We start from the raw sequence: 26,457 nt of genomic DNA, 5'->3' as shown, positions 1-26,457 counted from the left end.
TTATCCAGAGCGACTTACAAATTGGTGCATACACCTTATGACAACCAGTGGAACAGCCACTTGCATCTAAATCTTGTTGGGGGGAGAAGGGGGGCTGAGAAGGATTACTTACCCTTACTTATATCCTAGGTATTCCTTGAAGAGGTGGGGTTTCAGGTGTCTCCGGAAGGTGGTGATTGACTCCGCTGTCCTGGCGTCGTGAGGGAGTTTGTTCCACCATTGGGGGCCAGAGCAGCGAACAGTTTTGACTGACATTTCCAGTGGGTCAGAAGTTTACATACACTCAATTAGTATTTGGTAGCATTGCCTTTAACTTTTTATGGCTGCAGGGGCATTGAGTAGCTTAGATGAAAAGGTGCCCATTGTAAAACAGCCAGCTTCCTCAGTCTCAGTTACTAATATATATTAGTATTGGATAGAAAACGCTAAAGTTTACAAAACTGTCAAAATATTGTCTGTGTCTGAGTATAATAGAACTGATATTGCAGAAACCCTGAGGAGAATCAAAGCAGGAAGTGGCTTCTATTTTGAAAACTCCATGTTCCATCCCTTTGCTCCATTTAAAGGGATATGAACCAGATTCCTTTTCCTATCGCTTCTTCAAGGTGTCAGTCTTCAGACAGTTTCAGGCTTTTATTTTGAAAAATGAGCCAGAACGCTAACATTGCGTCAAGTGGTCACATGAGTTTTGCTCGCGCAACAGAGTTTGGATAGGTATTGCTTTTCCCTCTTCTACTCTGAAAGACATTTGCGGTTGATATATTATCGATTATATATTTTAAAAACAACCTGAATATTTGACATGTTTCTGTGGACATTATGGAAACTATTTGGAATTTGTCCGCGTTGTCGTGACCGCTCTTTCCTGTGGATTTCTGAACATAACGCTACAAACAAACCGAGGTATTTTGGATATAAAAATAATCTTTATGGAACAAAAGGAACATTTGTTGTGTAACTGGGAGTCTCGTGAGTGAAAACATCCGAAGACCATCAAAGGTAAACTATTATTTTGATTGCTTTTCTGATTTTTGTGACCGAGCTACCTGATGCTAAGTGTACTTAATGTTTTATCGTGCGATCAATAAACTTAAACGTTTGGATTGCTTTCACCGTGGATTAACAAAATTCTTGATCTATTTGGAGAACCCATTTGCGACCAAGCTTTTACTTCCTGACTGATGTGTCTTGAGATGTTGCTTCAATATATGCACATAATTTTCCATCCTCATGACTCCATCTATTTCTATTTTGTGAAGTGCACCAGTCCCTCCTGCAGCAAAGCACCCCACAACATGATGCTGCACCCCCATGCTTCACGGTTGGGATGGTGTTCTTCGGCTTGCAAGCCTCACCCTTTTTCCTCCAAACATAACAATGGTCATTACGGCCAAATAGTTATATTTTTGTTTCATCAGACCAGAGGACATTTCTTCAACGTTCTTTGTCCCCATTTGCAGTTGCAAACCGTAGTCTGGCTTTTTTAAGGCGGTTTTGGAGCAGTAGCTTCTTCCTTGCTGAGCGGCCTTTCAGGTCATGTTGATATAGGACTCGTTTTAATGTGGATGTAGATACTTTTGTACCCGTTTCCTCCAGCATCTTCACAAGGTCCTTTGCTGTTGTTCTGGGATTGATTTGCACTTTTCGCACCAAAATACGTTCATCTCTAGGAGACAGAACGCGTCTCCTTCCTGAGCGGTATGACGTCTGTGTGGTCCCATGGTGTTTATACTTGCGTACTATTGTTTGTACAGATGAACATGGTACCTTCAGGCATTTGGAAATTGCTCTCAAGGATGAACCAGACTTGTGGAGGTCTACAATTTTTTTGGGCTGATTTCTTTTGATTTTCCCATGATGTCAAGCAAAGAGGCACTGAGTTTGAAGGTAGGCCTTGAAATACATCCAGAGGTACACCTCCAGTTGACTCAAACTATGTCAATTAGCCAATCAGAAGCTTCTAAAGCCATGACATCATTTCCTGGAATTTTCCAAGTCAACGTAGTGCATGTAAACTTCTGACCCACTGGAATTGTGATACAGTAAAATAATCTGTCTGTAAATAATTGTTGGAAAAATTACTTGTGTCAGACACAAAGTAGATGTCCTAACTGACTTGCCAAAACTATAGTTTGTAATTTGTGGAGTGATTGAAAAACGGGTTTTAATGACTCCAACCTAAGTGAATGTAAACTTCCGACTTCAACTGTATGTGTACTGGGATTCGATACTGTGATTTTATTGTGTTTCGATGTTCACAATACATCTTCTGCAGAGAAGAGATAAAACAAAGTTTCGTCATGGAAATAAGTTTTGAAACAAATTGGCTCCCCATTATTATTATTATTATTATTTTAAATGAACAAGCTACGAAGGAGAAATAAACACGAGATTTGCTGCAGGTACGGCTAACTAGGGCAAAAACAATATTGCAATGTCAAAACGATACATTAAAAATAATATCCCAATATGTAACTATCGACCCCCCCCATCACTAATTGATAAGTTATATTCTTTAAGAATCAATGGGTAAATATCATGAATTGAAATCAGACCAGATTCCCGTTCCAGACCATCAGAGCATTGACCAGATTCCCAGATTCCAGACAGAACCTTCTAGAGTTCAAAGCTCACCGTTGGTGATGGTGACTGCTGCCGGTGTTTTCGTCTCCTCTTCCTCAGAGCTACTGTCCTGGGACGACGACGTCTCGGCAGCCTTAGCCGGTGTTGTTGCCTTGGCAGCAGGGGTGGAGGAGGCTTTAGGTGTAGCTGCCTTCTTAGTCGAGGCTGGGGTAGCTGCCTTCTTAGTCGAGGCTGGGGTAGCTGCCTTCTTAGTCGAGGCTGGGGTAGCTGCCTTCTTAGTCGAGGCTGGGGTAGCTGCCTTCTTAGTCGAGGCTGGGGTAGCTGCCTTCTTAGTCGAGGCTGGGGTAGCTGTCTTCTTAGTCGAGGCTGGGGTAGCTGCCTTCTTAGTCGAGGCTGGGGCAGCTGCCTTCTTAGTCGAGGATGTTGCTGCTGCAAGGTTCAAGGTTCAAGGTTCAATTGATGATGCATATACAAATGTAATGAAATGCTTACTAACAAATCAACCTCAAAATATAAAATAGCTATGACACGCAATAAAATAGGCCTACACAGTACACATGTCAAATACATGTAGGACGAGGTCACAGTGAAGAGGCACCACGGGAAAGAGTCTGCCTTCTGAAAGCATCAGCGTCGGTTCAGCCAGCGTCTAGCGGGCTGCGACTCGCGTATAAGACCTTCGACTGTCCATAGTGATACGCCAGTTTTCACTTCCTCAAAGTAGTCAGAATTAATAAGAACTCAAGAAATCTATCATTAAGTTTGACGTTTTTTTGAGAAAGGAGTAGTCTCTCGATGAATGACAAACAGTTAAATGAAGAATTCCCTACTGTTGACTAATCAACGACGAAGGGGCGTAGACTCGAGATCTTCACGGAGCCACCTGTCCCCAAAACCCAATCTGGGACCCGAGCAGATCCGGATCCAGAAATCAAAGTCCTATCAAGTCTAAGTCAGATCTGATATGATTATCACGGGTGATGTCAATATGTAATTTCAACTGACTTGAGTAGCACGTGTTGCTTGTTGTAGAGTTGGCCAATCATATGGTCATCAAATCAGCAATAGGCTAGTCGTAGAGCCTCAAAAGCCTCTGTGTGGCAAAAGTTAGGCTACACAGTACGACCCCTGCTAGAGCGTCACCTCTCTACCTCCTCTCCCTCAGTTTCTCAGCTCCGGTTAACCTCTTGAAACTAGGGGGGAACTGTTTTCATTTTTGGAAAAATAACGTTCCCAAAGTAAAACGGGCTATTTTGTCAGGACAAGATGCTAGAATATGCATATAATTGACAGCTTAGGATAGAAAACACTCTAAAGTTTCCAATACTGTAGAAATATTGTCTGTGAGTATAACAGAACTGATATTGCAGGTGAAAGCCTGAGAAAAATCCAATCAGGAAGGGACTCTTATTTCGAAGGCTCTGCGTCCCTATTGAGCAGTGAATGAGACATCAACCAGATTCCTTTTTCTGTGGCTTATACATAGTTTCAGGCTTTTCTTTTGAACGACAACATTGCGTCAGTGGTCAGCGAGAGGCTCCCTCACGGTTTCTCATCTCCGGTTAATAAAGTAGCGTCGACTTTTCTACGTCCCTCTCTCGGATCGGACTGGTCCGACCAGGTCTATACGGAACGGATCTAGCTGTCCTCGGATCGGACTGGTCCGACCAGGTCTATACGGAACGGATCTAGCTGTCCTCGGATCGGACTGGTCCGACCAGGTCTATACGGAACGGATCTAGCTGTCCTCGGATCGGACTGGTCCGACCAGGTCTATACGGAACGGATCTAGCTGTCCTCGGATCGGACTGGTCCGACCAGGTCTATACGGAACGGATCTAGCTGTCCTCGGATCGGACTGGTCCGACCAGGTCTATACGGAACGGATCTAGCTGTCCTCGGATCGGACTGGTCCGACCAGGTCTATACGGAACGGATCTAGCTGTCCTCGGGTCTGTCCGACCAGGTCTATACGGAACGGATCTAGCTGTCCTCGGATCGGACTGGTCCGACCAGGTCTATACGGAACGGATCTAGCTGTCCTCGGATCGGACTGGTCCGACCAGGTCTATACGGAACGGATCTAGCTGTCCTCGGGTCTGTCCGACCAGGTCTATACGGAACGGATCTAGCTGTCCTCGGATCGGACTGGTCCGACCAGGTCTATACGGAACGGATCTAGCTGTCCTCGGATCGGACTGGTCCGACCAGGTCTATACGGAACGGATCTAGCTGTCCTCGGATCGGACTGGTCCGACCAGGTCTATACGGAACGGATCTAGCTGTCCTCGGATCGGACTGGTCCGACCAGGTCTATACGGAACGGATCTAGCTGTCCTCGGGTCTGTCCGACCAGGTCTATACGGAACGGATCTAGCTGTCCTCGGATCGGACTGGTCCGACCAGGTCTATACGGAACGGATCTAGCTGTCCTCGGATCGGACTGGTCCGACCAGGTCTATACGGAACGGATCTAGCTGTCCTCGGGTCTGTCCGACCAGGTCTATACGGAACGGATCTAGCTGTCGTCGGGTCTGTTCGGAACAGGTCTGTATATATCTTCTTTATTTTTTATGTATTCATGCATATCAGGTACGGGTGGGGAAAGCCCCAGGTCCACGTTGGAACAACTTTTTGGACCCGTGAATGACTAGCGTTTTTGGCTACCTACTTTGGCTACCCACTTCAGCCTAGATGTCGAGAAAAGGAAAAAAAACACTTGCCGAAGACCAAAACGTCACAAAATATCATAATATACGAACAAACTGTTTCGAATGGGAAGTATGTTAACTCCTTTACCCTCTTCCTCATCACTAGAGCTGTCGTCACTGCTGCTGGACTCTGCAGCTTTGGCTGAAGCAGGAGTCTTGGCTGAAGCAGGAGTCTTGGCTGAAGCAGGAGTCTTGGCTGAAGCAGGAGTCTTGGCTGAAGCAGGAGTCTTGGCTGCGGCTGTAGGTTTGGTGGTCTTTTTGCCTGCAGCGACCTCGTCGTCTGAGCTGTCGCTGTCAGAATCGGAGCTGCTCTCGGCTACGGCCTTGGTTGGGGCTAGTTTGTTCACCACGGGGGTGGCTGGTTTGGAGGCTGGTTTGGAGGCTGGTTTAGTAACAGGGGCCGGGGTAGCCTTCTTAGCTGGAGCCTCATCTTCAGAAGAGTCGGAGTCCGAGCTGCTTTCAGCAGCAGCTGGTTTAACTGGGGAGACTGGTTTGGAGGCTGGTTTAGTAACAGGGGCCGGGGTAGCCTTCTTAGCTGGAGCCTCATCTTCAGAAGAGTCGGAGTCCGAGCTGCTTTCAGCAGCAGCTGGTTTAACTGGGGAGACTGGTTTGGAGGCTGGTTTAGTAACAGGGGCCGGGGTAGCCTTCCTAGCTGGAGCCTCATCTTCAGATGAAGAGTCGGAGTCCGAGCTGCTCTCTGCAGCAGCCTTGGCTGGGACCTTGGGGGCCGCTGCAGGTTTCTTGGTAGCTGCTGCAGGTTTCTTGGTAGCTGCTGCAGGTTTGGCTGGGGCCTCGTCCTCAGAGCTGCTGTCAGAGTCTACAGGACCGAGGGGAACATGTCAGATTCAGTTAGTCCGTAGGTCTGATATTACAATGCCAGACACTTTAACAATATAAAAGCGTCACTAATATAGATGACAAACGAACGAAGAACAGCCAACAAAACTGTGGTTAAAGAACTCAATATTTTACATACAAGGTAAGTGAACTTCCAGCTTAGTTTACCATCGTAAAACAGGGTGAGAATAGAAGCAACATGTCAGATCTGATAGTTCTCGTGTTTGTGACGTCTATCTAGCCAACTACTAGCCCTGCGCAAGAGCACAGAAAAGCCCTGCGCTAGAAAAGCCCTGCGCTAGAAAAGCCCTGCGCAAGAGCGCAGAAAAGCCCTGCGCAAGAGCGCAGAAAAGCCCTGCGCAAGAGCGCAGAAAAGCCCTGCGCAAGAGCGTAGAGGTCCAAAAGGTGAGTGAGTATGATTAGCAACATACTGTTTAACGTTTTTTGTAACATAAATCCTGTTGATATTGAAACAAGCCAAGCAAGTTCTTCCCCAGCTTGAGTTCCAGATCGTTCTGTGTTATCTTGCCACAACTCATTGGCGTGACAATGACACAGGAGTTAGAGTCTGGAACTCAAGTCTCCTCTAGTTGTCAGTTCCAAAAAAGGACTCAGTCCTATTTAGTCTATTTTACCTGAGCTTGACGAGTCGGCTTTCTTAGTAGGAGTGGCCTTGACAGGAGCAGCCTTGGCAGGAGCAGCCTTGGCAACTGGCTTCTTAGCTTCTTTCTCATCTTCTGAGCTTGAGTCAGAGGAGGATTCTGCAGCCTTGCCTGGGGTCCCCGTAGGAGTCGCCTTAGCTGGTGCCAATTTCACTGTCACCTCTTCTTCATCCTCTGAGCTCGAGTCCGAGGAAGAATCTTCTGACGGGGCCGCCTTAGCCGGGGCCGCCTTAGCCGGGGCAGCCTTAGCCGGGGCCGCCTTAGCCGGGGCCGCCTTAGCCGGGGCCGCCTTAGCCGGGGCCGCCTTAGCCGGGGCCGCCTTAGCCGGGGCAGCCTTAGCCGGGGCAGCCTTAGCCGGGGCCTTTTTTGCTTCTTCATCTTCAGAGCTAGAGTCTGAAGAGAGGAAGAAGAGAAGAAATGAGACTTAACTTCAACTTTAAAGTAAAACCCCAATGTTATGCAAACTCAGGAACAGAACGTTTTGCAACTAGAACGAAAATGTATATTGGACAAATTCAACCAGGTTCCTGCCTTTTCATTCCTTTTACAAAACTTTTCTTAAATGGAAGCAAAACCAAACAGTGTAATGAATACGTCCCAGGTATAACGAACTGGTTTTTCAGTAGGACCGATTGGAATAATGGCTACCTCTGTATTTTACGTGAGAATCACTCAGAGAGCCATCAGGTGACCACTTACGCAATGTAGCCGCTTACGGGTATTCTTCAACATAAATGTGTAAAACTACGTCACAATGCTGTAGACACCTTGGGGAATACGGAGAAAAAGGAATCTGGTTGATAGCCCATTCACTGCTCAATGGGGACGCATTGGAACGCAGAGCTTTCAAAAGATGAGTCACTTCCGGATTGGATTTTTCTCAGGCTTTCGCCTGCAATATCAGTTCTGTTATACTCACATTTATTTTCCACCATAATTTGCAAAAAAATTATTTAAAAATCCTACCTATGATTAAAATTACAGGCCTCATCTTTTTAAGTGGGAGAACTTGCACAATTGGTGGCTGACTAAATACTTTTTTGCCCCACTGTGACTGAAGAAATAGACTTCAATTAAGCCCTCGTTTGTTTGTAAAGTCAAATTAATATGAAGACTATTGTTTAAATCAATTACTCGGTTAAGTATAGGTTTTCTCCGTCTGTTGCTGTGCCAGACAGAAGGGAGGTATATTTAACCACCAGGTTTCTCCGTCTGTTGCTGTGCCAGACAGAAGGGAGGTATATTTAACCACCAGGTTTCTCCGTCTGTTGCTGTGCCAGACATAAGGAGGGAGGTATATTTAACCACCAGGTTTCTCCGTCTGTTGCTGTGCCAGACAGGAGGGAGGTATATTTAACCACCAGGTTTCTCCGTCTGTTGCTGTGCCAGACATAAGGAGGGAGGTATATTTAACCACCAGGTTTCTCCGTCTGTTGCTGTGCCAGACATAAGGAGGGAGGTATATTTAACCCCAGGTGCTGTTCCCTTCCTATTGCACTGTGGTTGCAAGGTGTCTCTCAGGAATGAAATAAACATGTCACTTTTGACTTATTTTAAAAAGGTGACTTCATTCTTGGGACATTGAGTTTGGGAGTTTGAGCTCCCGTCTGATGGCATTTAGGATGTACTGTTGAGCTCCCATCAGAGGGCATTTAGGATGTACTGTTGAGCTCCCATCAGAGGGCATTTAGGATCTACTGTTGAGCTCCCATCAGAGGGCATTTAGGATCTACTGTTGAGCTCCCATCAGAGGGCATTTAGGATCTACTGTTGAGCTCCCATCAGAGGGCATTTAGGATCTACTGTTGAGCTCCCATCAGAGGGCATTTAGGATCTACTGTTGAGCTCCCATCAGAGGGCATTTAGGATCTACTGTTGAGCTCCCATCGGAGGGCATTTAGGATCTACTGTTGAGCTCCCATCGGAGGGCATTTAGGATCTACTGTTGAGCTCTCATCGGAGGGCATTTAGGATCTACTGTTGAGCTCCCATCGGAGGGCATTTAGGATCTACTGTTGAGCTCCCATCGGAGGGCATTTAGGATCTACTGTTGAGCTCTCATCTGGTGGCATTTAGGATCTACTGTTGAGCTCTCATCTGATGGCATTTAGGATCTACTGTTGAGCTCCCATCTGACAGCTGGAGGGCATTTAGGATCTACTGCGGATCGCTAAAATATCCTAATGATTATGATCACACTTCATCAATTCAAATATTATGGAGACACTGAAGGAATTAAGGTTTAGTATGGTTCAGAAACTTGAGAACCAAGCTGGAGTTCAGTGTGGCCCCATCACCTGGACATGTGGAAGTACTGCATCTTCACACCAAGAGTAAAAAACTCCAGGCTTCCTTTAAAACTGTATATTTACTGGGGGGTTAATAACTACAGGGGGCAGTTCGGGGACAAAGTTACCGGAATCGTCCTTCGGAATAACGGACATTCTGGAGTAAATTACATAACCAACATTCTCTAGCAATACCGGTCCCGTGTGAGAAGGTCTTTGGTCAAGCGTATGCGACCAACACGTGTCACGTAAAGAGAGCAAGGGTCGAGGGACTGTTTCTCCTAAACAAATGACTGACTTTGGTAAACATAACGTTTTCAGTTATAGAAATATCTGTGATGATGTTGCAGAGTCAGCAACATGGAGGCTGTGCAATAAACACGTTGATGTTCTGTGGTGGTCGCTGCAGCAGTGAGGAGAGACAACGGGCACTAGTCATGGTCAGCCGCTCTCCCCGGGAAACTTATTTTTGTACGGTACAGGAAGTCTGAGTCCGGCCCGGCACAAATCAATTGCTGCTCGGACTCCCTCTAGACATTTGTGTGTCTTAACTTCTTCGATATAGGGGGCGCTCTTTTAATTTTTGGATAAATAAACGTTCCCGTTTTAAACAAGATATTTTGTCACGAAGAGATGCTCGACTATGCATATAATTGACAGCTTTGGAAAGAAAACTCTGACGTTTCCAAAACTGCAAAGATATTATCTGTGAGTGCCACAGAACTGATGCTACAGGCAAAACCAAGATTAAATTTCAAACAGGAAATGCCCCAGATTTTGAAGGCGCTGTGTTCCAATGTCTCCTTATATGTATGGCTGTGAATAAGCCTACACTTTCTGTCGTTTCCCCAAGGTTTCTGCAGCATTGTGACGTATTTGTAGGCATATCATTGGAAGATTGACCATAAGAGACTACATTTACCAGGTGTCCGCCTGGTGTCCTCCGTCGAAACTATTGCGTAATCTCCAGGTGCGTGCATTTTTCCATTTTGTTCAGAGGAGAAACCAAACTGCCACAAATGATTTATCATCGAATAGATATGTGAAAAACACACTGAGGACTGATTCTAAACAACGTTTGCCATGTTTCTGTCGATATTAGAGCTAATTTGGAAAAACGTTTGCCATTGTAATGACTGAATTTTCAGGTTTTTTTCTTATCCAAACGTGATGAACAAAACAGAGCAATTTCTCCTACACAAGTAATCTTTTTGGAAAAACTGAACATTTGCTATCTAACTGAGTCTCCCCTCATTGAAAAAATCCGAAGTTCTTCAAAGGTAAATGATTTTATTTGAATTATTTTCTTGTTTTTGTGAAAATGTTGCCTGCTGGATGCTAAGCTTAATGCTATGCTAGCTATCAATACTGTTACACAAATGCTTGTTTTGCTATGGTTGAAAAGCATATTTTGAAAATCTGAGATGACAGTGTTGTTAACAAAAGGCTAAGCTTGTGAGTGAATATATTTCTTTCATTTCATTTGCGATTTTCATGAATAGTTAACGTTGCGTTATGGTAATGAGCTTGAGGCTATGATTACGCTCCCGGATACGGGATTGCTCGACGCAAGAAGTTAAGTAACCAAACGGTGTGCTTAAAGCATCAGACAAGCTCAGTGAATATAGTTGATTTGATTAGAATAAATAGGATGTGTCAATATATGGAAGAATTCGCATTTAACATTTTTATTTATTTATTTATTTATTTAATTTTTTATCGGGGACAGCCCGACTGCGTGGTAACCACAGACTTTCTGCCGTACATTCCTTCAAACTACAATAAAACCCTTAAATGATCCTAAAGATATTTCTGAGCAGCTCTGTGCAACACCCTTAAAAAATATATATTCCTTAAGGTAAACCCTTAAAAGGCAAAGCTGTGTTCCACTATATTTCACTTGTGATTTCATGAATATTTTCTAGTAATATTTTTTTGTCCGTTGTGTTATGCTAATTAGTGTCAGTTGATGACAATTCTCCCAGATCCGGGAGGGGTAGTTCTAAGTTAAGGAATACACAAGGTGTTTTATGCAACCAGGCCCTGGAGGACTGAAGGTGGGAAACCCTGCTCTAGAACCTTTAGAACCTAGGTCTAGACCAATTACAATCTACAGCCTTTAGAAGCTAGGCCTAGACCAATTACAATCTACAGCCTTTAGAAGCTAGGCCTAGACCAATTACAATCTACAGCCTTTAGAAGCTAGGCCTAGACCAATTACAATCTACAGCCTTTAGAAGCTAGCTCGAGACCAATTACAATCTACAGCCTTCAGAACCTAGCTCTAGAACAATTACGATCTACAGCCTTTAAAAACAAGGTCTAGAACCTTTAGAATCTACGTCCAGAACTTACCTGAGCTCTCAGAGCTGGACTCTGCCTTCTTAGCAGCAGCAGCAGCAGGTTTAGGGGTCACAGTCTTTACTGGGGTAGACTTCACAGGGACTGCTTTAACGGAGGACAATAATGTAGTGTCAGATCTCTCATTGTAAACACGGGATGCGTTAGCTATTGATGATAAAAGCGGACATTAGTCATTTAGAAGACACTAATCCAGAGAGACTAGCATTCGGTGCTTTCAACTAAAGGAAAGTAGGTAGACAGTCATGTATCACATGTAAAACTGTCTAATGTTCAGTTTCAACTGACCTGAGCCCTAGGACCATGCCCCAGGACTACCTGACATGATGACTCCTTGCTGTCACCAGTCCACCTGGCCATGCTGCTGCTCCAGTTTCAACTGTTCTGCCTTGTTATTATTCGACCATGCTGGTCATTTATGAACATTTGAACATCTTGGCCATGTTCTGTTATAATCTCTACCCGGCACAGCCAGAAGAGGACTGGCCACCCCACATAGCCTGGTTCCTCTCTAGGTTTCTTCCTAGGTTTTGGCCTTTCTAGGGAGTTTTTCCTAGCCACCGTGCTTCTACACCTGCATTGCTTGCTGTTTGGGGTTTTAGGCTGGGTTTCTGTACATCACTTTGAGATATCAGCTGACGTACGAAGGGCTATATAAATAAATTTGATTTGATGTAATGTTACGTTTAGCTTTGCATTAGTAAAGCCACAGAGCACTCAATGTTCAGACAGGAGCACCACTTAGAAAAGGAGACGAGGGAACTGTCCAAAATCTGTCTTGACTCCTGCTACTAAAACAGCCGCAACTCACTACAAACCGCCGCCACCACTGACTAAACCTACACTACTAACAGTACTACATAGAACGCACTGTTTACTAAAAACATAGGTAGTAAGCAACAAATATCAGCATTACTACCCATCTGTAGATGACCCCTTCTCGGTGTAGAAGTATAGCTTCCCTTATTCTGATTATCAGCCATTGTCATAAGGGAGAAAAGACAATTCTCTTCCTCAAACAGTACGCCAGGAACTCTACTCGATGAAAAGTCTAAAATAATTTTCAAAACTATAAAAACTGTTTATATATATATATATATCTCCAAAAAGCAAGTATGGGTATTCTGACACGTCCCAGGGGTTGTTACCTGACACTTCCGCCTCCCTGCTGTCTGAGGAGCGGTCCTTTTTGGCCTTGCTGGCCACTGTAGGAGCCACGGCCTTCTTTACGGCAGCTCCAGGGGGTGGAACTGCACTGTATTCACCTACACACACACACACACACACACACACACACACACACACACACACACACAAGGCATCAGCATGAACAGAGTGCTAAAAACAAATAGAGTGTGTGCTGTTGGTAAATCATGTGGTTCAACTCTAATGTAAGAAATACTTGGGTGTTATATAGATACAGTACCTTAATTATGCAGAACACATGACTTAATCCACCTTGTTACATTACAGCCTTGTTCTTAAATGAATTAAATAGTCTCCCCCCTCATCAATCTACACACAATACCCCATAATGACATCACAATACCCCATAATGACATCACAATACCCCATAATGACATCACAATACCCCATAATGACATCACAATACCACATGACACCACAATACCCCATAATGACATCACAATACCACATAATGACACCACAATACCCCATAATGACATCACAATACCCCATAATGACATCACAATACCCCATAATGACATCACAATACCCCATAATGACATCACAATACCACATAATGACATCACAATACCCCATAATGACATCACAATACCCCATAATGACATCACAATACCCCATAATGACATCACAATACCACATAATGACACCACAATACCCCATAATGACATCACAATACCCCATAATGACATCACAATACCCCATAATGACATCACAATACCCCATAATGACATCACAATACCACATAATGACATCACAATACCACATAATGACATCACAATACCACATAATGACATCACAATACCACATAATGACAAAAGCAATAACATGTTTAGAAACTTTAGGAAATGTAAACAAAATGAAATAGTAATTACAGCCTTGAGTCTTCTTGGGTATGACGCTACAAGCTTGGCACACCTGTATTTGGAGAGTTTCTCCCCATTCTTCTCTGCAGATCCTCTCAAGCTCCGTCAGGTTGGATGGGGAGCGTTGCTGCACAGCTGTTTTCAGGTCTCTTCAGAGATGTTCGATCGGGTTCAAGTCCGGGCTCTGGCTGGGCCACTCAAAGACTTGTCCAAAAGCTACTGCTGCATTGTCATGGCGGTGTGCTTAGGGTCGTTGTCCTGTTGGAAGGTGAACCTTCACCACAGTCTGAGGTCCTGAGCGCTCTGGAGCAGGTTTTCATCAAGATTCTTTGATCCATTCATCTTTCCCCTCGATCCTGACTAGTCTCCCAGTCCCTGCCTCTGAAAAACATCCCCACAGCGTGATGCTGCCACCACCATGCTTCCTCGTAGGGATGGTGCCAGGTTTCCTCCAGATGTGACGCTTGTCAACCTTGGTATCATCAGACCAGAGAATCATGTTTATGGTCTTTCGGTGCCTTTTGGCAAACTCAAAGCGGGCTGTCATGTCTGGCCACTACCATAAAGGCCTGATTGGTGGAGAGCTGCAGAGATGGTTGTCCTTCTGGAAGTTTCTCCCATCTCTACAAAGGAACTCTGTCAGAGTGACCATCAGGTTCTTGGTCATCTCCCTGACCAAGGCCCTTCTCCCCAGATTGCTCAGTTAGTCCAGGCGGCCAGCTCTAGGAAGAGTCTTGGTGGTTCCAAACTTCTTCCATTTAAGAATGATGGAGGCCCCTGTGTTCTTGGGGACCTTCAATGCTGTAGAAATGGTTTGGTACCCTCCCCAGATCGGTGCCTCGGCTCAATCCTGTCTGAGTTCTATGGACAATTCCTTCGATCTCATGGCTTGGTTTCTGCTCTGACCTGCACTGTCAACTGTGGGACCTTATATAGACAGTTGTGTGTCTTTCCAGATCATGTCCAACCAATTGAATATACCACAGATGAACTCCAATCAAGTTGTAGAAACATCTCAATGATGATCAATGGAAACCGGATGGACCTGAGCTCAATTTCGAGTCTCGTAGCAAAGTGTCTGAATACTTATGTAAATAAGATATTTATATTTATTAATTAATACATTTGCAAAAATGTAAAAAAAAAACTGTTTTTGCTTTGCATTATGGGGTAGTGTGTGTGTAGATTAAATAAATAATTCTCAATCCATTTTAGAATAAGGCTGTAACGTGAAAATGTGGGAAAAGCCGATGGGTCTGAATACTTTCTGGCTGTGGTTCAACTGTAAAAAACACTGTGTTATAGGGGGGTAACTAGGCAGAACCGGGCGGGTACACGGCAGAACCGGGCGGGTACACGGCAGAACCGGGCGGGTACACGTACACGGCAGAACCGGGCGGGTACACGGCAGAACCGGGCGGGTACACGGCAGAACCGGGCGGGTACACGGCAGAACCGGGCGGGTACACGGCAGAACCGGGCGGGTACACGGCAGAACCAGGCAGGTACACGGCAGAACCAGGCGGGTACACGGCTTCACGGCAGAACGGCTTCACAGCCGAACCAGGCGGGTAAGTTGAGTTGGAATTGACCTTCTACTACATCACTGGTCATTAAGGCAGGGTGTTCTACAGATCTCCATACCTTATATACGGTACCACCGGAATTGCACACAAACTATGCTAACAAACGCTAAAAAAAAGCACAAGTAAAGGTCCATAGCGGACCCTAGCTAAATGCTAACAGGTGCAAGTAAGCAAACAAACTAAATGCAAGGAAAGACAATAAGAATTTGTTCTTAACTGACTTGCCTGGTTAAATAAAAGGTAAAAAAAATAAATAAAAATAAAAAACCCAAGCTCATAATTACATATAGGGCCCTATAAAATCTACGATGAAGATAACGCAGAAGGAATCACGGAATACAGACATTAAGAAAGAAATGTAACTTTGTAGAAAATCGACTAAATGTATTAAACTTATTAGAAGAAAAAAATAATAATTTGCACCAAGTTAAATCAATCATAAAGACATGAACAAAACGCATCAGTGATTTGATTCGTCTGCGTTGGGCGCGTACCTTAATCTTCCCTTTGTGTTAGCTATGTTAACCGTCCTCTGGCAGAGAGAGAAAAGGGTCCCCCAAAAACCTACTCAACTATAATGTTAACTACAAAGTAGCATATGTCGATCTGGCAGAATTATATTGATGATTGTAGTTTGCATTTGTTTTTGCAAACTCTGCAAATCACATGAGTGCTATCGAATCGTAGCTAACCAAACAAGTCTCTTGCATGAAGATATTTAGCTGGCTAACATTATAGCGAATTTCAGGTGCTGTTCAACAGTCAGTTCTGTTTGCGCCGTACTCTTCGTAAACAAACATAACACGTCTCAATTACATTTTTTGTGGGGCGGAAAAAAACGGAAAATCAAACTGTCGGTATGTCAAAATACCCCGGTATACCGCCCAGGCCTACTTATTGGTCATAAGCCTCAGTATAATCACTCTCCTAATAAATAACCTGTGATCAGGCATATAGAGATAACGGATAGATAATTAACACAGTTTGATACTGCTAGACATGAACACATACCTGGTTTGGCCTTCTTGCTGGGAGGAGTCTCCTCTTCATCTGAAGAAGAGTCATCGCTGCTAGACTCGGCTGCCTTAGCAGGAGTCTTAGCCGGAGGGGTCTTGACAGGACCAGGAGTCTTAGCCGGAGGGGTCTTGACAGGACCAGGAGTCTTAGCCGGAGGGGGCTTGCCAGGACCAGGGGTCTTAGCTGGAGGGGTCTGTTAGGAGAGACTGGGTCAGTAGTGGAAGCAAAGCTTTCCCTTATCTGGCTACTTTGCAGACACTGAAGAAAGCATAGCAGCCGAAAGGCGTAAATGTTTTAATTGCCGTTGTGGACATGCCAAAATAATAAAGGAATTTTAACTCAAACCAAATATGAAGAGTGTCCTGGAGTGTATTCACTAGGATGCATTAGTAACCAAACAGAGAGCTGTCCTGGGGTGTATTCACTAGGATGCATTAGTAACCAAACAGAAGATGCAATGTAACGGGGGACCTACATCAATTTCTCCAATAGAGACTCCCGTTTCCGGTGCAAAATGTTTTGCAACGGTGTGTAACTAATGAATACACCTCAGGTGAGGTGTTGGTGTGTTGTGGATCAGTTTCAGTACCTTAGCGGGCGCTTCGTCTTCACTGGAGCTGTCCTCACTGCTGCTGGTCTCAGCCTTCTTCTGAGCTGCTGCTTTGGCGGCCGTCCCTGCCTTAGGGGTCGCGGCTGCCTTAGGGGTCGCGGCTGCAGCTTTTCCTTCTACAGAGCAAGAAGAACAGTCAGTAAGACGGTAAGAAGCTGAACTGATTGAAAAGATGCTTATAAAAAAAGATGTGATCCTGTCGTAAAGCAGCATTTCTTAAAAAATATGGGTCGCAAAGGACATGCTAATGGTGGGTCATGCAAGTTCTTAAAAAGTACCCAAGTAAGGTCAAGTAAGGTCGTGACAATACAGGTATATCATTTTTTTGCCATTGCAAAAATGAAAACAAAGCAGACCAAATTCTTCAAACCTTTAAAAACCTGCTGTGAGTCAAATAGCGTGCTACAGCTAAGACAATAAATGGGAATCTGGATGACACCATTTTGCCACAACTTTGGAAGTATGCTTGGGGTCATTGTCCATGTGGAAGACCCATTTGCGACCAAGCTTTAACTTCCTGACTGATGTCTTGAGATGTTGCTTCAATATATACACATAATTTTCCATCCTCATGATTCCATCTATTTTGTGAAGTGCACCAGTCCCTCCTGCAGCAAAGCACCCCCACAACATGATGCTGCACCCCCTGTGCTTCACGGTTGGGATGGTGTTCTTCGGCTTGCAAGCCTCCCCCTTTATCCTCCAAACATAACGATGGTCATTATGGCCAAACAGTTCTATTTTTGTTTCATCAGACCAGAGGACATTTCTCCAAAAGGTACAATATTTGTCCCCAAATGCAGTTGCAAACCGTAGTCTGGCTTTTTTATGGTGGTTTTGGAGCAGTGGCTTGCTAGGTTTCTAGGTTAAACGCACTCGCTAGCTCGGTTAAACGCACTCGCTAGCTCGGTTAAACGCACTCGCTAGCTCGGTTAAACGCACTCGCTAGCTCGGTTAAACGCACTCGCTAGCTCGGTTAAACGCACTCGCTAGCTAGGTTAAACGCACTCGCTAGCTAGGTTAAACGCACTCGCTAGCTAGGTTAAATGCACTCACTAGCTAGGTTAAATGTACTCACTGGCCACGGGGGCTTTAGCTGGAGCCTCATCTTCAGATGACTCACTGCTCGAGCTGGAGTCCTTTTTCCTGGCTGCTGCAGCGACTGGGGTCTTCACTGGGGCTTTAGCTGCTGCAGCGACTGGGGTCTTCACTGGGGCTTTAGCTGCTGCAGCGACAGGGGTCTTCACTGGGGCTTTAGCTGCTGCAGCGACTGGGGTCTTCACTGGGGCTTTGGCTGTTGCAGGCTTCTGTTAGCAGAGAAGAGGAGCAGATTTCAAACTAATGTTTCACCAACAAGCTGCCTTCATCAGGGGGCACACAAATATATTGTTCATTCGTCCTCCTACAGCTCCGTAAACAGCATCGGCCTCAGGGGTTAGCCATTTTAACGTGACCATAAAAACATTTTTTTTTTTAAAGTGACGTTGTCGTAAGACACCTCAGCGCTCCCGTACCTTCGCTGCGGCCTCCTCGTCGCTGGACTCGTCGCTGCTGCTGGACTCGGCCGCTGTAGCTGGTAATGATACAAAACCTCATCATGGAACAGAACAACAAAGGGCAACCCCATCACTGACACGCTGCGTTCATGACAACATAGAAAAATCAAGAAAATGTAGGATATTGGCTTAAAGGTCAATGTAAACCGGTTACTTCAGGATGAGGCCCTTTTACATACTTTCAGATAGCAGACAGACTTCCAGTCATTGCGCTAACGCAGGCTAGCAAACACCCATAGACTTCCAGTCATTGCGCTAACGCAGGCTAGCAGACACCCATAGACTTCCAGTCATTGCGCTAACGCAGGCTAGCAGACACCCATAGACTTCCAGTCATTGCGCTAACGCAGGCTAGCAGACACCCATAGACTTCCAGTCATTGCGCTAACGCAGGCTAGCAGACACCCATAGATTTCCAGTCATTGCGCTAACGCAGGCTAGCAGACACCCATAGACTTCCAGTCATTGCGCTAACGCAGGCTAGCAGACACCCATAGATTTCCAGTCATTGCGCTAACGCAGGCTAGCAGACACCCATAGACTTCCAGTCAATGCGCTAACGCAGGCTAGCAGACACCCATAGACTTCCAGTTATTGAGCTAATGCAGGCTAACGGGTCCTTCTGTAGTTCAGTTGGTAGAGCATGGCGCTTGTAACGCCAGGGTAGTGGGGTCGATCCCCGGGACCACCCATACGTAGAATGTATGCACACATGACTGTAAGTCGCTTTGGATAAAAGCGTCTGCTAAATGGCATATATTATTATTTATATTACTAACGCAGGCTAGCAGACACCCATAGACTTCCAGTCAATGCGCTAACGCAGGCTAGCAGACACCCATAGACTTCCAGTCAATGCGCTAACGCAGGCTAGCAGACACCCATAGACTTCCAGTCATTGCGCTAACGCAGGCTAGCACTAACTTCCTTTATCCTGACCACCGAGACATGACAATGGTACCCACGAGTGCATCTGACTCTGGGGAAGTAGATAAAAGAGCCTCATTGCCAAAATCCTGCTAGATGGTGTTCTGCTAAGTGACTAAATCAACTTGTGGGCCAATAAAACTATTTTTTTAAAGGCCAACATTTTGATTGGTGCATTTATCAAAGTCCCATCAAGTAGCCTGATTTCAGATGTGTCATGTAAACTAGATGAGAGAAATCGGTCTTCTTGAACATCACGTAAACGTTTAAATCAAAAATAAAAAAATATATGATATATGAATATATATGAATATATGATATATAAATGTAAACCTGACTATTCACAATAAATCGTATTAATTGTGTCCATACTCAGTGCCGGCCGTGTTCCCACTGGTCAGTCAGACCAGCCACACACTGTACGATATATAAAATTAAATAAAAAAAAACTGACACTACCAGAACTTTGATGGAGATTAGAAATATATACAAAAACTAAATTTAAAAAATTGGGAGACCCAGACCCAGAAAGTTAGTTTTTACACAAACCTCCTGCGGGACAGATTGAATAAATAAGACATATGGAGACCCAGAAAGTTAGTTTTTACACAAACCTCCTGCGGGACAGATTGAATAAATAAGACATATGGAGACCCAGAAAGTTAGTTTTTACACAAACCTCCTGCGGGACAGATTGAATAAATAAGACATATGGAGACCCAGAAAGTTAGTTTTTACACAAACCTCCTGCGGGACAGATTGAATGTTTGGGCCGTAGTTTGCTTGAGAATCAATTCACGTTAAGATGGACTATTTGTCTCTTTTAGCTGCCAGAGCCAGTCTACCGTTACATTGTTGGGTTTTGAGTTTGCAAAAAGCATTTCACTGTGCATGAAAACTTACACTTGAAAATAACATACATACAGTGAGTGGCATTCAAAACTAGCCACAAAGGATTGCAAAGTAACCTTCTGATCCATTTACACATGGGACCTTTCCGGAAACAAACAAAACCACTCATTCCTTTAATCTACAGTGTTAAAATAACACTAATATGTGAGAACAATGGGTTTTTTTGTGAAGAAATTTTTCATTTTGCTGTTGGATAATCTTTATGCAGCTCAAGACTACAAAACCCACAATGCAATGTTCTCTCAATGGGCTGGCTTCCTAACAAGCAAACGTCGCTAGGGACAATAATACCAAAGACCGTATGTACTTTACACACGCACTACCCTAAGTTGCTTTGGATAAAAGTGTCAGCTAAATGGGATATACTTAAAGGACGAGCGCAAACCTGTGGGTGTGGCCTTGGCAGGTGCTGCAGCCTCACTGGAGCTCTCCGCAGTCTTCGCCTTCTTAGCAGACGGCCTGTCACTTGCTCCAGGACCGTTGGGCAGCGCCTTCCGTTTCTTAGCTTCAGGAGACCTGAAAATGGGCACAAACAAGAGCAGTGACTAGCCACAAGGGATTGCAAAGAAAACCTTCGGATCCATTTACACCAAATTACACAAAGGTACGTGAGGTTCATGGTTTAGCCCCTAGGAACTCTAGGAAAATGGAGGATTGTAATATACAGGTTGTCATTCCCGCCAAGTGGGGGACAATACACTGAAGGAATGAAATCAGATAACTACTTACTTCACCCAGAAGTTGAATATGTCAAGCAGACCGGCATCTTGTTTTTCATTCTGGGGAGGCTGTTGTAAAAAGGAAGAATCGTTAACAAAATCAGACAGTTTATATTCTCTTTGCGGGTTTCTAGCCATCGTGTTGCATGATACGGGAACAAACGCTGAACGATGTTTTAGCTACGAACAAGTTTCTCGTGTCACGGAAGACATACTGACCGGCGTAACGAAAGTTTCCCATTAATTAGTTTTCCATTGTTCCAACTACAATCCAAATATACCCATGAAACAAGCAATGCCAGGGCTGACACGTTCAGTTCATCTGGATGGAAACAAACTAGTTGTGTGGGACATTTATTCACCCGGTTACCAATAACCCAACCGCCTGGCTATATGTGATGGTGAAAATCTCAAGACCCCATCCGATCCTATTACCCGCTAACAACGCCACTTTTATAATGTTTAAATATCATATGCATATGCTCTATCTATTGCACCCTGCCTATGCCGCTCGGCCTTCGCTCATCCATATATTTACATGTACATATTCTCTTTCTCCCCTTTAGGTTTCCTGTGTATTAGGTGGTTGTTGGAGAATTGTTAGATTACTTGTTAGATATCACTGCACTGTTCGGAACTAGAAGCACAAACATTTCACTACACTCGCATTAACATCTGTTAACCATGTGACCATTAACATATGTTAACCATGTGTATGTGACCATTAACATCTATTAACCATGTGTATGTGACCATTAACACCTGCTAACCATGTGTATGTGACCATTAACACCTGCTAACCATGTGTATGTGACCAATAACATCTACTAACCATGTGTATGTGACCAATAACATCTACTAACCATGTGTATGTGACCAATAACATCTGCTAACCATGTGACCAATAACATCTGCTAACCATGTGTATGTGACCATTAACATCTGCTAACCATGTGTATGTGACCAATAACATCTACTAACCATGTGTATGTGACCAATAACATCTGCTAACCATGTGACCAATAACATCTGCTAACCATGTGTATGTGACCATTAACATCTGCTAACCATGTGTATGTGACCATTAACATCTGCTAACCATGTGTATGTGACCAATAACATCTGTTAACCATGTGTATGTGACCATTAACATCTGTTAACCATGTGTATGTGACCAATAACATCTGCTAACCATGTTTATGTGACCATTAACATCTGCTAACCATGTTGTGTATGTGACCAATAACATCTACTAACCATGTTGTGTATGTGACCAATAACATCTGTTAACCATGTGTATGTGACCATTAACATCTGTTAACCATGTGTATGTGACCATTAACATCTGCTAACCATGTGCATGTGACCATTAACATCTGCTAACCATGTGTATGTGACCATTAACATCTGTTAACCATGTGACCATTAACATCTGCTAACCATGTGACCATTAACATCTGCTAACCATGTGTATGTGACCATTAACATCTACTAACCATGTGTATGTGACCAATAACATCTGCTAACCATGTGACCATTAACATCTACTAACCATGTGTATGTGACCATTAACATCTGCTAACCATGTGTATGTGACCATTAACATCTGCTAACCATGTGTATGTGACCATTAACATCTGTTAACCATGTGTATGTGACCATTAACATCTGTTAACCATGTGTATGTGACCATTAACATCTGCTAACCATGTGTATGTGACCATTAACATCTGTTAACCATGTGTATGTGACCATTAACATCTGTTAACCATGTGTATGTGACCATTAACATCTGCTAACCATGTGTATGTGACCATTAACATTTAACATTAACATTTGATGTAGAAAAATGTAGAAAAGGGATTTTATGACAGGGGGTGTAGGATTTTAGGGAGCCAATTTAGATATTTTTCTGCTTATAATTTCAGACATTTTGGAAGGCTATTGGATAGTCAACTTGTCAAAAACTGGATACCTGCTGTCATATGTTGAAGAAGACCTCTTTCTTTCTTTCTTTCTCTTCTATCAACCTCTTTTCCTCACAATAATGTAAAAAATCTAATAGAACGAAACGAATGCTTCAATCTATTTGACATCGGTAAAGTTCTCTGTCATCTCTGCTTCTTTCAAGGAGCAGAGACATTCAGGGACTGGGGAGAAAATGCAATAACTAAAAACAGTAAAGATTTTCTGTGCAAAATGTCCAAATGTAACAGTATAATTTTATACCGTCCCCTCGCCCATACCCGGGCGCGAACCAGGGACCTTCTGCACACATCAACAATAGTCACCCACGAAGCATCGTTACCCATCCCTCCACAAAAGCCGCGGTCCTTGCAGAGCAAGGGGAACTACTACTTCAAAGTCTCAGAGCAAGTGACGTCACCGATTGAAACGCGCACCGCTAACTAAGATAGCCGTTTCACAGCCGTTACACAAACAACATCGATGTGAACGGTTGTTAGGAAAATAGAAAGCTGTAAAAACGACCAGACATGTTTCTGATAAGATTTCAGTTAGGCTTGGATGCATATTTTATGACGTTTAAATTACTATCAGCTTTTATGATGCTGATAAGAAAGCACGTTTACAGACTGTCCCTAACTGTGCATTCTCTTAAGATTAAATAAATCACTTTTTCCACTCCTGTTCCTGAGTCAAAATGGATTTGATTTGAAATGTTGCCTACATTTGGTGAATAATTTTAATGCAAGAAATGTATAATTCTACAGGTGTTAATATTAAGGAGAGATTAAAAACCTACAGTCAGTGTCCAGATTTCCATTTAAAACATCTGAACATAAACCGATTTGAAGTCCCTCTCTTGTGACTGTCGAACCACGTAACATTCACGGCTATCGTCCTCATTTAGCGTTTAACTAAATCTTTCCCAAACATGAATTTTCTGTCTCTCTTCAACTCTCCATTTCGCAGCTTTTCTGATATAGAATTAAACTCGGACATTGTTCTTAAATTGTGCTGCAAATTCCTCAAAGTATTTAGTGATTGGCGTGTAGGCATGTAAGTCTGCATGTCTGGCAGACATATCAGTGTGGATGACGGATCACCACCTCAAGCTGAACCTCGGCAAGACGGAGCTGCTCTTCCTCCCGGGGAAGGACTGCCCGTTCCATGATCTCGCCATCACGGTTGACAACTCCATTGTGTCCTCCTCCCAGAGCGCTAAGAACCTTGGCGTGATCCTGGACAACACCCTGTCGTTCTCAACTAACATCAAGGCGGTGGCCCGTTCCTGTAGGTTCATGCTCTACAACATCCGCAGAGTACGACCCTGCCTCACACAGGAAGCGGCGCAGGTCCTAATCCAGGCACTTGTCATCTCCCGTCTGGATTACTGCAACTCGCTGTTGGCTGGGCTCCCTGCCTGTGCCATTAAACCCCTACAACTCATCCAGAACGCCGCAGCCCGTCTGGTGTTCAACCTTCCCAAGTTCTCTCACGTCACCCCGCTCCTCCGCTCTCTCCACTGGCTTCCAGTTGAAGCTCGCATCCGCTACAAGACCATGGTGCTTGCCTACGGAGCTGTGAGGGGAACGGCACCTCAGTACCTCCAGGCTCTGATCAGGCCCTACACCCAAACAAGGGCACTGCGTTCATCCACTTCTGGCCTGCTCGCCTCCCTACCACTGAGGAAGTACAGTTCCCGCTCAGCCCAGTCAAAGCTGTTCGCTGCTCTGGCCCCCCAATGGTGGAACAAACTCCCTCACGACGCCAGGATAGCGGAGTCAATCACCACCTTCCGGAGACACCTGAAACCCCACCTCTTTAGGGAATACCTAGGATAGGATAAGTAATCCTTCTAACCCCCCCCCCCTTAAGATTTAGATGCACTATTGTAAAGTGACTGTTCTACTGGATGTCATAAGGTGAATGCACCAATTTGTAAGTCGCTCTGGATAAGAGCGTCTGCTAAATGACTTAAATGTTAAATGTAAGTTTACAGCACTAATACCATTCAGCCTAAAAATAAGGCAAGACTAATTCAAAATGTAGTGTATAGATATAAATTCCACAAGAAAGATACATTTGTGGATTTGTGTATCGTTAATCAGCACGCCCACCCTTAATCCACACACAATATGTCATGACCCTAAACCCACGCAGGTTATGAGTTAACATCACTACAAACCATTTCTATGCTTTGTCCTGCAACGAGCCATTGTTTACAGACGACTAGTTTAGATTTGGTTGATCAGGGACGCCAGGCTATTAGAAGTCATCTTTAAACCAAGGCTCTTCGGGGCAGGAATCAATGCATTTCTTAGCTTGCGGGCGAGCCAGAGACATTTTATTGATAAAAAGCAAACATTTAAAGAAAAAAAATGCACCCGTCACTCGTCTAACATTATATTAAAAAGTGCATTCTCATTCAAACTTGGTGGGTTGGTATCACACGTGTTAGCGCCACGGCGTGCACCGCCTGCGTAGCTCGTTAGCTCACCTATCTTAAACGGTAAACAAAACAACTGTTAAATACAGATACAGAATATGGCGCCTACCACTTTAGCTTGTTTGATGAAGTGTTGAGCAGCCTTGGTAAACTTGTTCTCTAGTAGAAATGAATATACATGCTTGTAAAGATCACTCGGCACTGAATTTTGTTCTGCCATTTTTTTACCACGCCTGTGTGCTGAACAGAAACGCGGAAGTCTTCTTCTTCTATGGTATGTTAGCGAGCGCACAATTTAATGTTGCGTACTGCCACCTATTGTTCGGGATGGAAACAGGATTCCCAAAAATGGAACAAAATACCAAAAACATCTACCAAACTACCAAAAATAAATAAAATAAACTTCTTTTTTTTTTAAATGATGTAAAAAATAAAACAGATCGGATCCTTAAACAAGCTCAAGGGGAACCCGGGAGGGCGGGTTTTCCGGCACTTCCCTTGCAAGTCATCAAATGTAAAATCCTTCAGTCCCAAAAACGTTTCTGCCGCGGCCACAATTAATGTCCAGTTTCTTCGATCCCCTTGAGACTTGTGTTGTACAGTTTATAACTGTGGAAATGAACGCCACAAAATCCACCTTTTTAACACAACAGGGTATCTTTTGCCTGGCCGCAAACATTTCCTACAGGCTGTTGTGCGCCCACTACCATATATCTTCACTAGCATCACTTGTTTTCTCAATTATTTTAATCGCCTCCACATAGGAGAGTTGATACATCGCTCTAACTTCTGCCACCTCCTTTACTGTTACAGGGCACTCCAGGAACTCGAGATCATGATCCACACCAAAATTGCAACACTGTCGACCTTCTACACACCGTTCTTCAATATACTCCATCTGTCTGCACACTCTTGTTACATGGCCAAAACCTTTACAATTCTTACACTGTAATAGTTTGGGGACGAAAGCTCTTACACCGTACCGTCTCTTACATAACCAAGCTTCACATATGTAGGTATTTGCTATTTATCTTTTTTCTCCATTCACCAAGCGGGTCAGACGCCGGGCACTAATCACACCAGGAATTCTCGTCAGGGATTCAACCTGAACATCTGCCGTCACTCCTGAGATGACTCCTTTGACTGGTGCTTTACTCCAAAGTTCAAAACAGAAAACTTCTGTTCTTTTGAGGCTCACTGCAATCTTT

The 26,457-nt window shown here is 44.1% G+C and overlaps 1 protein-coding gene and 1 long non-coding RNA gene across 7 annotated transcripts in view; one reads left to right on the top strand and one right to left on the bottom strand.

Moving 5' to 3' along the window:
• LOC118375424 (nucleolar protein dao-5-like) overlaps positions 1-25,508 on the bottom strand; it is a 32,140-nt gene extending 6,632 nt beyond the window's left edge. For 3 of the 6 annotated variants that reach the window (XR_008077851.1, XM_052477537.1, XM_052477541.1), the window contains exons 1-12: positions 25,359-25,508; positions 20,849-20,907; positions 20,505-20,635; positions 18,239-18,297; positions 17,803-18,031; positions 16,704-16,840; positions 16,109-16,307; positions 12,591-12,707; positions 11,437-11,529; positions 6,767-7,186; positions 5,383-6,111; positions 2,635-3,012 (exon numbers count right to left, since the gene is read on the bottom strand). Coding sequence is in view for 5 of the 6 variants with exons in the window: in XM_052477537.1 (XP_052333497.1) it covers positions 2,635-3,012; positions 5,383-6,111; positions 6,767-7,186; positions 11,437-11,529; positions 12,591-12,707; positions 16,109-16,307; positions 16,704-16,840; positions 17,803-18,031; positions 18,239-18,297; positions 20,505-20,635; positions 20,849-20,907; positions 25,359-25,469 (2,662 nt within the window). In the remaining variant the exon portion in view is untranslated. The remainder of the gene's footprint in view (positions 1-2,634; positions 3,013-5,382; positions 6,112-6,766; positions 7,187-11,436; positions 11,530-12,590; positions 12,708-16,108; positions 16,308-16,703; positions 16,841-17,802; positions 18,032-18,238; positions 18,298-20,504; positions 20,636-20,848; positions 20,908-25,358) is intronic. The other 3 variants (XM_052477540.1, XM_052477539.1, XM_052477538.1) reach the window with 3 other exon arrangements.
• Positions 4,148-5,213, top strand: LOC127911320 (uncharacterized). Its single transcript, XR_008077852.1, has 4 exons — positions 4,148-4,504; positions 4,550-4,649; positions 4,695-4,894; positions 4,940-5,213. It is a non-coding gene; the product is annotated as an uncharacterized LOC127911320 (long non-coding RNA).
• Positions 25,509-26,457: the final 949 nt, after the last annotated feature.

Source organism: Oncorhynchus keta, chromosome 24 (genome assembly GCF_023373465.1).
Source record: "Oncorhynchus keta strain PuntledgeMale-10-30-2019 chromosome 24, Oket_V2, whole genome shotgun sequence".
Taxonomy (NCBI): domain Eukaryota; kingdom Metazoa; phylum Chordata; class Actinopteri; order Salmoniformes; family Salmonidae; genus Oncorhynchus; species Oncorhynchus keta.
Note: the sequence above shows the minus strand (reverse complement) of the source record. Positions and strands in the feature narration are given on the sequence as shown.